The sequence below is a fragment of the Ruditapes philippinarum genome, unplaced genomic scaffold (genome assembly GCF_026571515.1).
Source record: "Ruditapes philippinarum isolate M1 unplaced genomic scaffold, ASM2657151v2 ctg268_1_1_1_1, whole genome shotgun sequence".
Taxonomy (NCBI): domain Eukaryota; kingdom Metazoa; phylum Mollusca; class Bivalvia; order Venerida; family Veneridae; genus Ruditapes; species Ruditapes philippinarum.
In genome coordinates, this window is record NW_026859070.1 from 427,818 (window position 1) to 442,194 (window position 14,377).

Consider the following 14,377-nt stretch of genomic DNA (forward strand, 5'->3'; position numbering starts at 1 on the left):
TACGAAGGAAATAAAAATGAAGATAAAACATGATACCTGTGATATACACCGTCAACTCAAAGGTGTCTGCAAACTAGTTGATTATAGAACAATGGCTGAAAAAGAAATATACCGTTAACAAGAAATACCGATTAAAGCGATGAATGAATCACAAAAGGCAAACGACTTGAAGCAATATATCAATGACAAAACTATTAACAAGATATACCATTGAAAGCAATGAATGAATGAATGTCATAATATTTAAAGGGGCTAAAACTATATCTTATGTTTTTGTTTCATAAAAATAATTAACTGTACTGTAACGTACATGTATTCTGATTAGGGTCGATTTTCGAAATATTTATTAAACAGTATGCCATTGGAAATTAACACACATGAGTATTGTATTTAAGTAGAATAAAATATCAATAAACAAAAATTGTATACGCTTAAAAAGCTTATCTTGTCAAGAAATATAATGCTTATATTATTACACCTGTATTGGCTGATAGTATGACAGTCCATTTATTTTCATAATATCTGTTGCATGACTTACATATGGTATACGTCTTACATAAGCATTTTCGATGTTATAAGTTCAACTCTGAGATAGATGTTTGCAATGTTTTTCTAAACAGAAAAGGGCATCAAAGACTTTAACTACCAAATTGTTCTGTCAAAACCTATTTCGTTAGACGCTCTGATATCAGATATAGCAATGTTCAAAAGCCAGTGATGAAGATGATTTTGTGTTTTTACATTTTTCAAAAGAAGTAAAATAGAGTACATATGAAATTGTTTACTTGTAATTGCGCATATGCCCGCAAAGTTTCATCTTCAAAACGACATTACCTCATTTGCTGTTAAATTTTGTTCATGTTCCAGGGATTTAGAGTCGACTGCTTTTAATTAGAAGTAATATATTTATGCTGACATTATTACCAAACGACTTCGTTCAAGTAAAACAGTTCTTTTACGCTTATGACATGGTTTTGTTTCATTACTTTGGACAACAATAAAGATGATGTTATATATTGAAGCTTTTCATTATGTTTTATTAAAGTATATAAACCAATTTACCTGCTGCAAAAAATCATGTTTAAATTTGAGAAAAAAAACCTTATTCCAAAATGCTGCTTGGATGAAAGACATGTGGAATTACATTGTATATCAACATAAAACGACTGGCGCATGCAAGAAATCGAAACGGTTAAAACTCTACTGAAGATAGCAGAATACTATTTTGTTCTGGAACATTTTATTCTGGTTACGCACGATCTCTATGTGTGTTAGATAAAAGTGACATTCTATGTTGCAACATTTTCAGGAATCTATTGCAAGATTATGGAAACAATATTATTTTACTGTTTGTAAATCTTCTAAAAATAGTTAATCAGTTATAGTGTTATACTTTTTAAGAGCTATATTGAATCAAGGTTTGATTTCAGATAACAAATCATAATCTTAACAATTTAACCATCATTTTATGGTCAGAAAATCTGTCGAATGATATATTGTTATAATGTGATTATATTAAAAGCTAAACTGTATTTTATTCTGAAGTACTTCCACGTCTTGAATTTATACTTCAGTGTTACGCTCCAGGTTTTCCAATGTTGTATAGTCGTTGCTCTTTTCATCAAACTCAGTTCTATCAAATGCTATTGTTTTTCTTTTCTGCTTTATTGTCTGTTTTACTTGTACTTTGTATTCAGCTTGTGTCATTTCAAATCCCTTCTTTGTAGCTATCTGTAGAACATACAGTGTTTGAATATCAATGCCGCGGCAAAAATTGAAACAACAATAGTTTTTATTCACTGTTCATACAATGCTTATTGGATATCTAAAAATGAAATGGTCTGCAGGTACGTAATTTTTGATACATTGGCAAATCTGAACAAGTTGCAAATAATCACAATTGTTTATACAAAGCTTCATCTTACTGGTAATTACCCTTATTTAGTAAAATATTTAAATTCACATTAACGTGCACTTGAAAATATATGCATGTCCAGATGGTTTTACAATACAAATTTTATGGCTTCAAACTCAACATTTATCATGCCATAAAATGCAAAAGACATGCAGCATTAATTATCTGAAATGCCACATAAATAATCTGAAATACAATAATAATAACCTGAAAATTGGATAGTGTCCTATAGTTAAGTTTTAAAAATTCGAATTTGTAGACATTACTGGTCGCTCATTCAATAACAAGCTGGAGAAACAGTGCAATTTTGGAACTTACCCCTAAACCACCAGTTTGGCACAGCATATCTTGTAAATGTTCACTTTGACTTAAATACAATTGATTGTTGTCAAAAAAGTTACTATGTAGTTCATCAGCAACGTTTCTTGCCTCTGAAACCTTTGCTATAATAAACTCACTTTCTTCTGACTGCTACTTTAGCACAAAGCCTTTTCTTTCGATCTGTGTAATTATAGATTTGTACAAGATATTTATTTGCAATTTGCAATATTGAAAATGATTTATACAACCTTTATATAATTAATTTTCTTGATCAAAATTATAAGATTTGTTTGTTTGAACGGATTAAGCGAATAACCCGAAAATTTACACATACGTTATATGTATCGACCTACATCAAATGGATAATTAATTTCGAAGATTATCTGCAGTCCCGTATGTGAAATCCCTTTAAAGACTGATCTTCAGATGCGACGGCTCTCATTTGTGAAATAAATAAGTATGTTTATAACGAAATAACCTTACTTAATGTAGATAATTGAGTTAACTGCAACATGATTCTCTAGGTGCGTTCAGCTCCTTTATAAAAGAGTGTTCCCTAGATCTTGATAGACTACCATTTGGGACACTGCTATATAGACCCATGTTTTATATATAGTTATAATACCTCTTATACTTATGTCGTTCATAACTAGAAAAATAATATTTAAAGACGGAATATTTTAAATAGGAAACAATATTACATAAAAACTCATTCCAAATGACAGAATATTATACAAAAAGTAAATAATCATTCTTAAAAAAGGACAAAATATTATTTAAAGAGGAGCACCGCTAGGCGGAGCATTATATGCACGAAAGTGGTTTTTTTTTGTTAGTAAGGATGAAACATTTATAAGACATGGGAATTAAAAATAGTATTACCTCCTTCAAAAAGCAATCTTCCTCTATAGATGAAGATGCTTCATAGATATACAGTTGTTGTTTTCAAAGCACCACCATCAAGTTGTAGTTATGCTTCAGAAACCACAATTTTCAGTGTAAAGGTCATTGTGACCCTGACCTTTGACCTTATGACCATTTAAATCAAAAGAGGTCATGTATTGGACAAGGCTGTTCATCCTATAAATTTTACAGCTGTAGGTTGATTAATACTTAAGTTATTGAGCGGAAACTGTTTTCCGTTTTAGGTAAGAGTTAACTTGACCTTTGACCTTGTGACCCCAAAATCGATAGTGGTCTTCTATCCAACATGGACAATCATCCTATGAAGTTTGAAAACTGTAGGCAAAATTGAACTTAAGTTATACTCCGGAAACCATTTTGAATTTTAGGGTAATAAGCACAGGCACAGGCAGAATGGTGAAGCCACGTGCTGTAACAGACTTGTAAATAGACAGTGATATAATCTAATAAAGAAATACCCATACATTTTAGACTGGTGCTTGGAAAGTGTGATATTCAAGCTTTAATACTAAATAAACTATGATTCCGGATGACCAACAAAAATGTAACAACACTGACTCATGTAATAAAAACCTGCAAATCGGCCGTTTTTATTTTCAGATTTTTATCAATATCATTATTTATTTATTTTTGTTAGAAGTATGTGTCAGTAAAAAAGATTAACTAATAGTTTGCTTGCACCGTTAAAAAGTACGAATGTCAGCATGTAGGAGATAGGTTAAATCACGCGCGATAAAAAGAGCGATTGTTCCCGTTTTCGAGAAATAAGTGGTCTTGAATTCATTAACGTGAGCAAGCATTTGAAAAATTTAGGCAATAGATTGAGTTACATTGATGACCAATAGCTGGCGGAGTGTATTTAACACGTTAGAGGTGACATAGCTTTTCCTTCAAAACGACCAGAATTAAGGAAGACAATATCAGTCAAGTGTTTTGTAAAGTATACAATCATATCACCGTTCTCAAAATTGACCTTTCATATCACACTATTTTTCGGTCATCAATAGAAGTAAAAAGGAATATAATGAACTTTAACAGTTATAAGGGATATAATTTAATTTGATGAACGTAAGTTGCTATATATAACAGGACATTTGTTTATAAACAGCCAATTGTATTTATTTACGAATATTTATATTTATTACCATTGTTGCTGGTTTATACTTGAACCATTTACTTCCGTGGCCTGACTTTAAATCAATTGCCAATGAACTTGCTAGGTTGAATACAGGGACTTAAAATTAATTTAAGAGAGAAAATTTACTTGAAGAATGTCTGTGAATCGATCGTCGTCATAGTATTCGGATTTCTTCGGCTAATGAAGTTTTTGTTTTTTGTATAAAAATTAAATTCCATATTGTCTTACAAACTTCGTAACAAGACAACCTGCCTATCCCAATTTATTTAGCGAACATACAGTATGCAGTTACATTTTGCGTATTTATGCATTTAAGTATCACTTTAACACATTTGGAACAAATCCGTTTTTTTCTAACTCGGACAACAGTAAAATGCCGACGTTTTATACAAATAGTCTGACACTTTTTCGTGCTCCTTTTTCCTATCTTATTATCGTAGAAATTGTTTGACAATTGTTAATTTCCCCTTATGGGTTTCATTCTTGTGCAAATCACTTTTGTGGGGGAGGGCGGCGGTGTGACTGGGTGGTTAACGTTGGGGATTGCTAACTGCCAGGGTTCAAGAGAAGTTTAAACAAAACATTATTGAATTTGGTTACTGAAAAGCGTAATACTATATTTTATGCTTATTCTTTAAGTTCTTAAATTAACTGTACTAGTTATTCATAACCTGAACACAAATTGACTAAATACATATTTGATAATCCACGCTAATACAGATACGATGTACACAAATCACGATAACACGAAAATCATAGAACGTTATCACACATTTATCTTTAGAAAGGTCATTCACTTTATATTATGTAATATTCATATCTAAATGTATGATACTTATATTATCTTTATTAGTAATGTCTGAAGTAAGGTCGTGTCTATGCAAACATACCTATTTATTTCGTAAATAATAACCTGTGCATCTGAAGATTCGTATTTAAGTGATTTCAAATGCGGGACTGCAGATAATATTTCGAAGTTAATTATCCATTTGATGTAGGTCTATACATATAACATGTGTAAATATTCGGGTTATTCTCTTAATCTGTTTTGTCCCTAGTATTCTTATAGTGAAAAAACATAATTGAAAAGCGTTGCAACGAATTTAATTTTAAGTACCGGTGTTTTCCCAAACGTCTTAGTACGAACCTTTTATCTATTTGCAATTGTAATGCAAGATATGACGCTTAAATATGTTTTCTATTTCAGACATTGGGAATGCCATGTGTTTGCAGGGAATATAAAATGATTGTGAAAAGATAATTAATAATGTTCACATTTAGCTAAATTTTACTTGCAAATGTTAATCAATAATAATCATGTGATACATTATAAACACGTATAAGGTGTCAAATGATACACTGTTTAAAACTTATTGGTTTATATTATTTGTAAATCACGTAAATCGACAATAAGTCAGCTAAAATAATGCCAATAAATATTTATATCAAAGAGTTTCAAAACTGGTTAAAAGGTGTATTTGGACTAAATACAATAAGAACTGCCTTGTGCGAATGTATTACTGACACACTCGATGCATACTTAAAAGATGTTTCACCCCAAGAGTTAAAACAGTTTTTCATATGCCTAGATATAAATAACATTTCTAAGCTAAAGACGAAAGTAAAAGGTCGTTGTCGAGTTTGGGAGTGGGAATGCAGTCATGAAAGATGCAATGCACTTATGGGTCGTTTTGTTCACAATCATACACATAGCTACCAATTAAAATACAAATGGAACAAATCTTCAAATATCAGTGACGACGCTGATCGTAGAAATGAACATCAAAAATTTAAATGGAGATATTTCAAATTATTCAAATTATACATGCATTTAGACAACAACTACACCAGTTTAGAAGACCTGGATATATCACATGTTATCAAAGCTATGAGAAATTGTAAACTATTTTATCCAGATGGATCCGCCGAACCATATGACGAGGTAAAATGTTTCATGTAAAATCTGTAAAAACAGGAAATATACCCAAGCTAACTAAGATGATAAAACAGACACCTTAGAAATGACATACATGAAAATATTACAGGCTTCGTAATGGCAATGGTTATTTCCTTATAATTTCAAAATATATGTTATGAATTTCAAGATTGCTTTTAGTAATGTTTCTTACACATATCAAAATAACACCAAGTTTCCAAGTGTAATTTCGCAGAAGAATTATCATCTGTTATCTGCTATAAATTTACAAACAACTGAACACAATTTTGTAAACCTCTGACATAAATTATATGTACACGTGCGTTGAAATTTTGTGATGGTAATATGCATAAAACATTTGGATCCTTTTTTCTTTCGATACATTGTGTCAGAATATTATTGAATTTGTCATCAAACTGCCTATTGGAGGACCGAATTTTTTACAGGTTTTGAAGTTAAGAAATACAGTTATGCACTCACCAAACAATACAATGGAATTGGACGAAACACTAAAACTCCTTAACAAGACAAGGAAACTTTTAGATTGTCTTGATATAGCCGAAAAAACATATTATAAGAAGGCAATTGCAGAACTGCAAGATGTAAGAGCTTTTTGAACATATGAAGTATATTTTAATTGTTATGTACTCTATTTAGTATATATATATATACTATATATATATATATATATATATATATATATATAGTATGCATATATATATATATATATATATATATATATATATATATATATATATATATATATATATATATATATAGCCTTACACGTTGGTTTAAATCCCGAATTAACATGTTTGACTATTTTAAAGTTTTGAAGAAATCTTTTATTAAACAAACGAAATATAATAATTTTGATTAAGTAAGTTGGTATATAAAGGTTGTGTATTTCAATTTCAATATTGCAAAAAGCGAACTTGCGAAGAAATATATTGTACAAATCTATAATTACACAGCTCGAAAGAAATGACTTTGTTCTAAAGTACCGGTCAGAAGAAAGTGAGTTTATTATAGCCAAGGTTTTAGAGGCAAGAATCGTTGCTGATGAGCTACATAGTAATATTGAATACAACAACCAATTGTGTAAAAGTCAAAGTAAACGTTTACAAGATATGCTGGAACAAATTGTTAGTTCAGGGGTAGGTTCCTTAAGTGCACTGTTTTTCCTGTTTGTTAATGAATGAGCGACCAGATATGTTAATGCTGCATTTTAGGTCATTTTTGTGGAATTTATTGTCATTAGTGTTGCATTTCATGCCATGTATGTTGAAATTGAGGCCATTTATGTTGTATTGTAATTCCATCTGCATATATGCATATATATTCACGTTAAAATGAATTTCAATATTTTACTACATAAGGAGAATCACCAGTTACATGAGGCTTTGTATGAACAATTGTGTTAATTTGTGACATATTCAGATTTGGCAATGTATCTGCAAATTATGTATGTTCTATGTAAAAATATCTTTTACCTGCAGAACATTTCAACTTTAGACATCCAATTAACTGTGGATAACAAATAAGGTTGTTTTACGAGTTTCATAGTACCTTTTTTGTCGGGGCATTGATCTTCAAAAACTTTATGTAATACAGATAACAACAAAGAGGGGATTTGAAATGACGCAAGCTGAATACAAAGTAAAAGTAAAACAAGCAATGGAACAGAAAAGAAAAACAATAGCATTGGATAAAATTGTGTTTGATGAAAAAAGCAACGACTATAAAACATTGGAAAACCTTGAACGTAAAACGGAAGTAGACATCAAAGAAATGGAAGTAAGTCGGAAAATAGTCAGTTTTTTTAATATAGCTACATTATAACAACATATCATTCGACAGCTTTTCTGGCCATAAAATGATGGTTTAATTGCAAAGAAATAATATGAAATCGGAAATAAAACCTTAGATCAATATAGCTCTTAAAAGGTATAAAGCTATAGAACTGATAAAATATTTTTAGAAGATTTACAAACAGTGAAATATTCTGTTCATAATCTTACAATAGATTTTTGAAAATGTTGTAACACAGAATGTCTCTTTTATTTAATACACATGGAAATTGTGCGTAAATAGAATAAATGTTTCAGAACATATAGTATTCTGATATTTTAAATAGAGGTTTAACTATTTTGATTCCTGCGTACGCCAGTTGTGTATTTTTGATAAAGCTCCATATTTCTTCCATCCAAGAAGCCTTTTGGAAGAAGTTATTTTTCTAAAATTTAAACATGATTTTTTGCAACAGATATATAGCTTTATACACTTTAATAAAGCACAATGAAAAGCCTCAGTACATAAAATTATCATTCTTGTTGTTCAAACTAATAAAGTTTAGCATATCATAAGCGAAAGAACTAAAATAAAAACTCTTTTCTTGAACGAAGTCGTTTGGTAGTAATGTGTGCAAAAATGTAAGTTTATTATAATTTTTTATTAAAGTACGGTTAATTTTAGGTAAAAATGACAAGAACTGGCCTCGAGGAAATGGTTGATGTTATTAACAGTTTGAACAAAGAATTGGGAGAGAAAAATGCGAAGGCAGGTAGCTCTGGTCTAATTAAAAGCAGTCGACTGTAAGAAAAATACATAAACGAACACTTTTTGGCAAACTATTGAACACATTATTATATCCGTTTCTTGTAATGAAAATGGCTTCTGGATTTGCATTTATCTGAAATGTCTGGAATATCCTACTTTTCCTGTACTACAATTGTAAAAAGGTAGTAAAAACTCCTAAACTTCTAATTGTCAAAATGGTAAATAATGAAATGTGTGATTAATTGGTTAAAAACTTAAATAACTTAAGTATACTTATGAGTAATAATATATCATTTATTATATAATAAACATTTGTTTAATTATAACATATTTGCAAAATTATTAAATCAATTTTAAGAAGACAATAAATGTATTTAAAGTATGTATTTGTTATACATTAGGAGATTGGTCTAAAGAAGAAATTGAAGGAATCAACTAAAGAGATAGAAAATCTTAATACGAAATTAGAATACCTGGAACAAGAAAGAAAGGTAACATCAAATGCGGTAATATTATTTTCTTAACGTCTGTAATCATTTTATTTCTAAAAAACATAAGTTCAGTATTTAGGACTGGCTAGCAGGTCACTGTAAAAAGGACTGTTTTCTAATACTTTTATTATTTTTTATATTTTATGATGGTAAAAATTCAACCAGTATAATCTACTGAAAATCTTGAGGGTATATGCGCTGCAAGAACTACATAATAACTATTTGATATAATTGTACTTTATTTTAGAATTTTAAAAAATGTAGAAAACTTTTGAATCATCTTCATCACTGGCTTTTAAAATTAATGTTATTTGAGCGTCTAACTTAATAGTTCTTGACAGAACGATTTGGTAGTTACACTAGTCTCTGCTGCTCTTATCTTTTTAGATAAGCATTTCAAACATCCGTCTCAGAATTGAAATTAAACACCGAATAGGCTTATGTTAGACTTATACCATATGTACGTCATGTAACAGATATAATAGAAATAAATTGACTGTAATACTATCAGGAAACACATTTGTCATAATTTAAGCATTCTATTTCTTGACAAGATAAGAACTTTTAGCGTACTAAGCAGTTTTTGTTTATTGACATTTTATTTTATTAAAATACAATACTCATGTTTGTTAATTTACAATACCATTCTGTTGAACAAATATTTCGAAAATCGACCATAATCAGAATATGTTACAGTTCTGTTAATTATTGTTTTGAAAAAAATAAGGTATAGCTTTACCTTTACATCCTTTAAATACAAGTTCATTCATCGCTTTCAATTTTGGTTTTGTAATTCATTCATCGAGTGAAATGGTATTTCTTGTAAACAAGTTGTAATTTATTCATCGCTTTAATCGGTATTTCTTGTAAATGGTATATTTCTTTTTCAGCAATTATTCTATAATCAACTAGTTTGCAGACACCTTAAAGTTGATGGTGTTTATCTCAGGTATCATGCATGTTTTATCTTCTTTTTATTTCCTTCGTAAAGGTTACATATTTATACCATATAAAATGTTTACTGATTTAATAGCTTTCAGTGTAAATCTTGTTATTGCTTTTATTGGCGAAGAATGATAATGCTTAATCATGATTTGAGAAAAGGTAATGCTTCTTTAAAGAAAGTGATATGATACATTTGGTGACTTGCTCTTTTTAGGAGTTGACCTCTTCGAAATAATTGATGGAATATAGTGCTTAATTTGTAATTTCAACAAAATAAGAGGCTTCTTCGATAAATTATATGTTTTGCACCACAGCTCTCTCTCTCTCTCTCTCTCTCTCTCTCTCCCTCTCCCCTCTCTCTCTCTCTCTCTCTCTCTCTCTCTCTCTCTCTCTCTCTCTCTCTCTCTCTCTCTCTCATTCATATAGGTTATAACAGTTAGATATCATTCCGGGGTAAAAGTGTAACCCTAGACGTTAGTGGAGAATAACATTATTTTCAAAATGTAAAAGCTTCTCAACCTTTCTGGGTTTTTTACCCTGAAAAAATTCTGAAACAATCTGAGATTTTCAACCATGTAAAATTAGCTTAACTACTTACATAATCATAAGAAGTTTCTTTTCTTGTATTAATTTTCTACATTATATTCGTCTCATTTTCCTCGATTGTATGAATCCTAAAGAAGGTTCATCTGTCCATTTGAATAATTACTTCTTCTTTATTTCAGTTATGATGGTAAAGGAAATGCAGGAGCCATTGGAATATATGTTGACAAAAGAAATATTGACTCCATAAACAACTTTGAAATAGAAATATTAAGTTTGGGCAAAAATGGATCTATAGGTAATGTCACACTTATTGGTATGCGATTTGTGTTTATTTTGTTAACATCAAACCCATAGACTTCTATTTTAAAACATTTTTAATCTGAATATTTATATAAGATTCATTTCTTATTAGAATTTTATCTGGTTTTATTTATCACATATAACCGTTTTCTTTTATGACATTATGAATATACGTTGCGTTTACCTATAGTGTTGCGGGTTTTGCAGGTTACGCATCTTTCTGTTCGTACTTAAAATAAGTGTGTTTTACATTAAAAGAGGGACGGTATAGCAAATATATATAATTTCAAGATGAGCATAATTGAATACATGTAGCTTATTTTTATATCCTACCTAGCTTGCGGTCTTGTACCAAAACATTGTTCAAACGATCAGCTTCCGGGACTTCTACAGGATTGTATAGGCTACCATTCAAATGGCAAGTATGTGCTTCAATCAAAACAGTTTCATTGTTTAAAGAACAATTAATCTGTTAAGAATGAGAATATGAACAGTTTGCAAAATGTTTTAAGCATTTAAATTTTCATACTGTATAGACGAATAAATTATGTCATTGTATATTAATATTAGATCAGTTAATTTTCAAAATTCTAAATTCGCTGTCTATTCTGACACATATCTAATTTTAACCTTGACCTGAAAGCTAGATATCCACATTTTATGCATAAAATGGTTGCTCTAGTAAATATTTAAACAGTAGGAATTGTTTGAATAGATCACTTCTAACGATTAAAAAGACGTGGTCTTTTGAAATTGTACGACAAATTTCGTCGTACATGATCATGAAATTATGCATATTGATAAATCTTAATTTGAGCATCATGTTTATGATATAAAAACATGAAAATTTGTGTTACATGATCTGTCAATTTTGTAAGTTCCAAAAAGCATTATTAATAAAAATATTACCGAATTTAAAATTTAATGTAAATAAAGGGAGGTAATAAAAAGATTATTTTCTATAAAATCTAAGTCAAATTTTTCATTACGAAATGAATGCATATATTTTAATAATTACATATAATATGTACAAATATTTTCAGTACATATTTTACATATTCTTCGACGCTTGAAAATTGTTTGATAAGCATAATTATATTCATATATATAATTTCATTTAAATGTGGAGTTGAACACTGAACATTTGTTAAATTCTTACGAATTATCAAGTTCAAGGAAACCAAACTCTGGAACACAATATAACATTTGTGATGAAAAATATATGTCTATACCATAAATATAACATACAGTGTCATTTTCTTGGAGAAACACTGTTTCCTACCATATGGAAAACATATGTTATATGTGTACCCATATGAAAAACGTGTGTATGCATCATATGTAAAACATACGGGGTACTTTTCTTGGAGAAACCATATGTTTCTACAATATGTAATACATGTTTGTCACATACGTTTAACATGTGGTGCATATTTACCTGTATGTTAACATACTTAATTCAGAAAACTTATTTTTGGCTTGCAGAAATGTACAATATAGCCACAGTACTGGTTTTCTTATTTAGGTTTATTAACTTATAACTAAATATTAATCAAAAGATGAAGTGGTCTAATTCAATTGCTAATGACAGTTTGAAAATGTTAAGAAATGTTTACCTAAGTGAAATCAAATTATACACAAGACGTGAATGAAGAATTGGCAGTGAGTGTAAATGAAACTTAAAGAAGAGATCCACGTTGAAGAGCATAACGCAATTCTTGCCAGAATTATCAAAAAAGAATATCATAAAATATCTTTAAGTTGCTGTTTGTTATGATTATTCATGGATATTGTTACATCATGTTCAAAATAAAATAAGAAAGTAAGAAAAACTGTTATTGTAATTTTTGTTAATATTGCAATGTTATTTTTATATTGCCAGTCTCGTATGACATATTAGTGTAAAGAAATGATTTACTATCTTAAACATTTACCACTGACAAATTCACTATGCTTTCCTATTTCTTGTAAATATTTCTTAATTCCTGATATGTCTTAGTGTCTTTGAAATATACATTAATGCATCTTAAGGATACATATAGAAAAAATATGAGAAATACAATGATTCTAATCGGCTTCCAGAAACTGCATAACTCGAAATGTAGAACATCAAAGAGAAGTTACTGACAAATATATGTTATATACATATAACGAATATATCCGACTGAGAACAAACAATTTATATATTTTAAGATTGTATTGAGGAGGAACAGAACTTGACATAACGTATCAAAAAGCATGGCAACAAGGCGACCGGATAAGATTTCAGATAAATGAAACGTAAGTTTTATTATTGTAGCAGTCCCTTTTATAGACTTGCCGCGTTACTTGGTTTCTTCTATAAGATTTGAATGTGTTACTTTCAAAAGAAACTTGATGAAAAATAAGGTTTCTCGAAAATAATAGGTTTCTTTAGATCATTGTTTATTCGCTTTCTAATTTCCAGTTTCATTTCATGTCAAATCACAACGCGCAAATCGGAGGAACACCGCAAATATGACGTCACGTATAAAATACATTTTTTTTGTAATATGTGCATTGATTACACTGAACTCTCATGAAACATTTGAGAATTATTTGTTTTAAATCATCGATGATTATTTATATACATGTAATTACGTCGTTTAACCTAGTGATAAGTGTAGCAATAACATAATTGTTGTAAAAGACATAAGATTGGGTAAAACTTTATACTGTCTGTGAATGTCTCAAAACAAGGCAATTTTCTTTTCGACAGCTTAGTGAATTCCTATACTTTATAAAACATGAGTATCTTGCCACGGCCGAATAGTTGTGATTGAAGTGTAATACATTGGCAACTCGAACATTGAGTTGTATGAACAAACTAACACAAAAACAAGAAAATATGTAAAGTTCCTTATCTTTTTTTTCCACTTAAATGGAATACACATGCAGATGCACACTGCAGTCATTTAATCCGTTCTGGCATTTCAATTCACTTCTTACCATTACAATGCAACAGTTCTAATTATGGATATGTGATATATAGGATATTATATTCCCGTAGCTTCATAACTAAATTTATTGAACTCGAGTTAAGAAAAAATATGCACGCCAAAGGCTGGCATAATATCTTTTCTCAATAAATTAGGTTCTGATCCTGCACTCGTTCAATATCCTTGATATAAGTGCAGAACGTTAATCTCACTGTAAAAATGGTAAGCCATAATCTTGGTCAATTTTAAAAAAAATGTTACAAAGAATGTCTCTGTTATTTGTCACACATGAACATGTTCAGGACCAATATTATGCGCTAATTTAAGTAGAATTTTAGCCGATTT

At 29.7% G+C, this 14,377-nt stretch overlaps 1 protein-coding gene and 1 long non-coding RNA gene across 2 annotated transcripts; both read left to right on the top strand.

Moving 5' to 3' along the window:
• Positions 1–4,141: 4,141 nt before the first annotated feature.
• Positions 4,142–9,766, top strand: LOC132755085 (uncharacterized). Its single transcript, XM_060745882.1, has 8 exons — positions 4,142–4,228; positions 5,506–6,240; positions 6,681–6,836; positions 7,209–7,391; positions 7,849–8,031; positions 8,710–8,793; positions 9,195–9,299; positions 9,761–9,766. Exons 2-8 carry the CDS (start codon positions 5,725–5,727, stop codon positions 9,764–9,766), a joined length of 1,233 nt encoding a protein of 410 aa, XP_060601865.1. The 5' UTR covers positions 4,142–4,228; positions 5,506–5,724.
• A 1,180-nt stretch (positions 9,767–10,946) lies between these two features.
• Positions 10,947–13,355, top strand: LOC132755097 (uncharacterized). Its single transcript, XR_009629164.1, has 3 exons — positions 10,947–11,070; positions 11,413–11,497; positions 13,269–13,355. It is a non-coding gene; the product is annotated as an uncharacterized LOC132755097 (long non-coding RNA).
• Positions 13,356–14,377: the final 1,022 nt, after the last annotated feature.

What these genes read in the sequence shown, in the direction of transcription:
- LOC132755085 (XM_060745882.1), top strand. Translation starts at nt 5,725, where the DNA reads ATGCCAATAAATATTTATATCAAAGAGTTTCAAAACTGGTTAAAAGGT. An exon ending in CAATTGCAGAACTGCAAGAT is followed by an intron (nt 6,837 to 7,208) that starts GTAAGAGCTTTT and finishes ATAATTACACAG; the next exon opens with CTCGAAAGAAATGACTTTGT. An exon ending in TAGACATCAAAGAAATGGAA is followed by an intron (nt 8,032 to 8,709) that starts GTAAGTCGGAAA and finishes GGTTAATTTTAG; the next exon opens with GTAAAAATGACAAGAACTGG.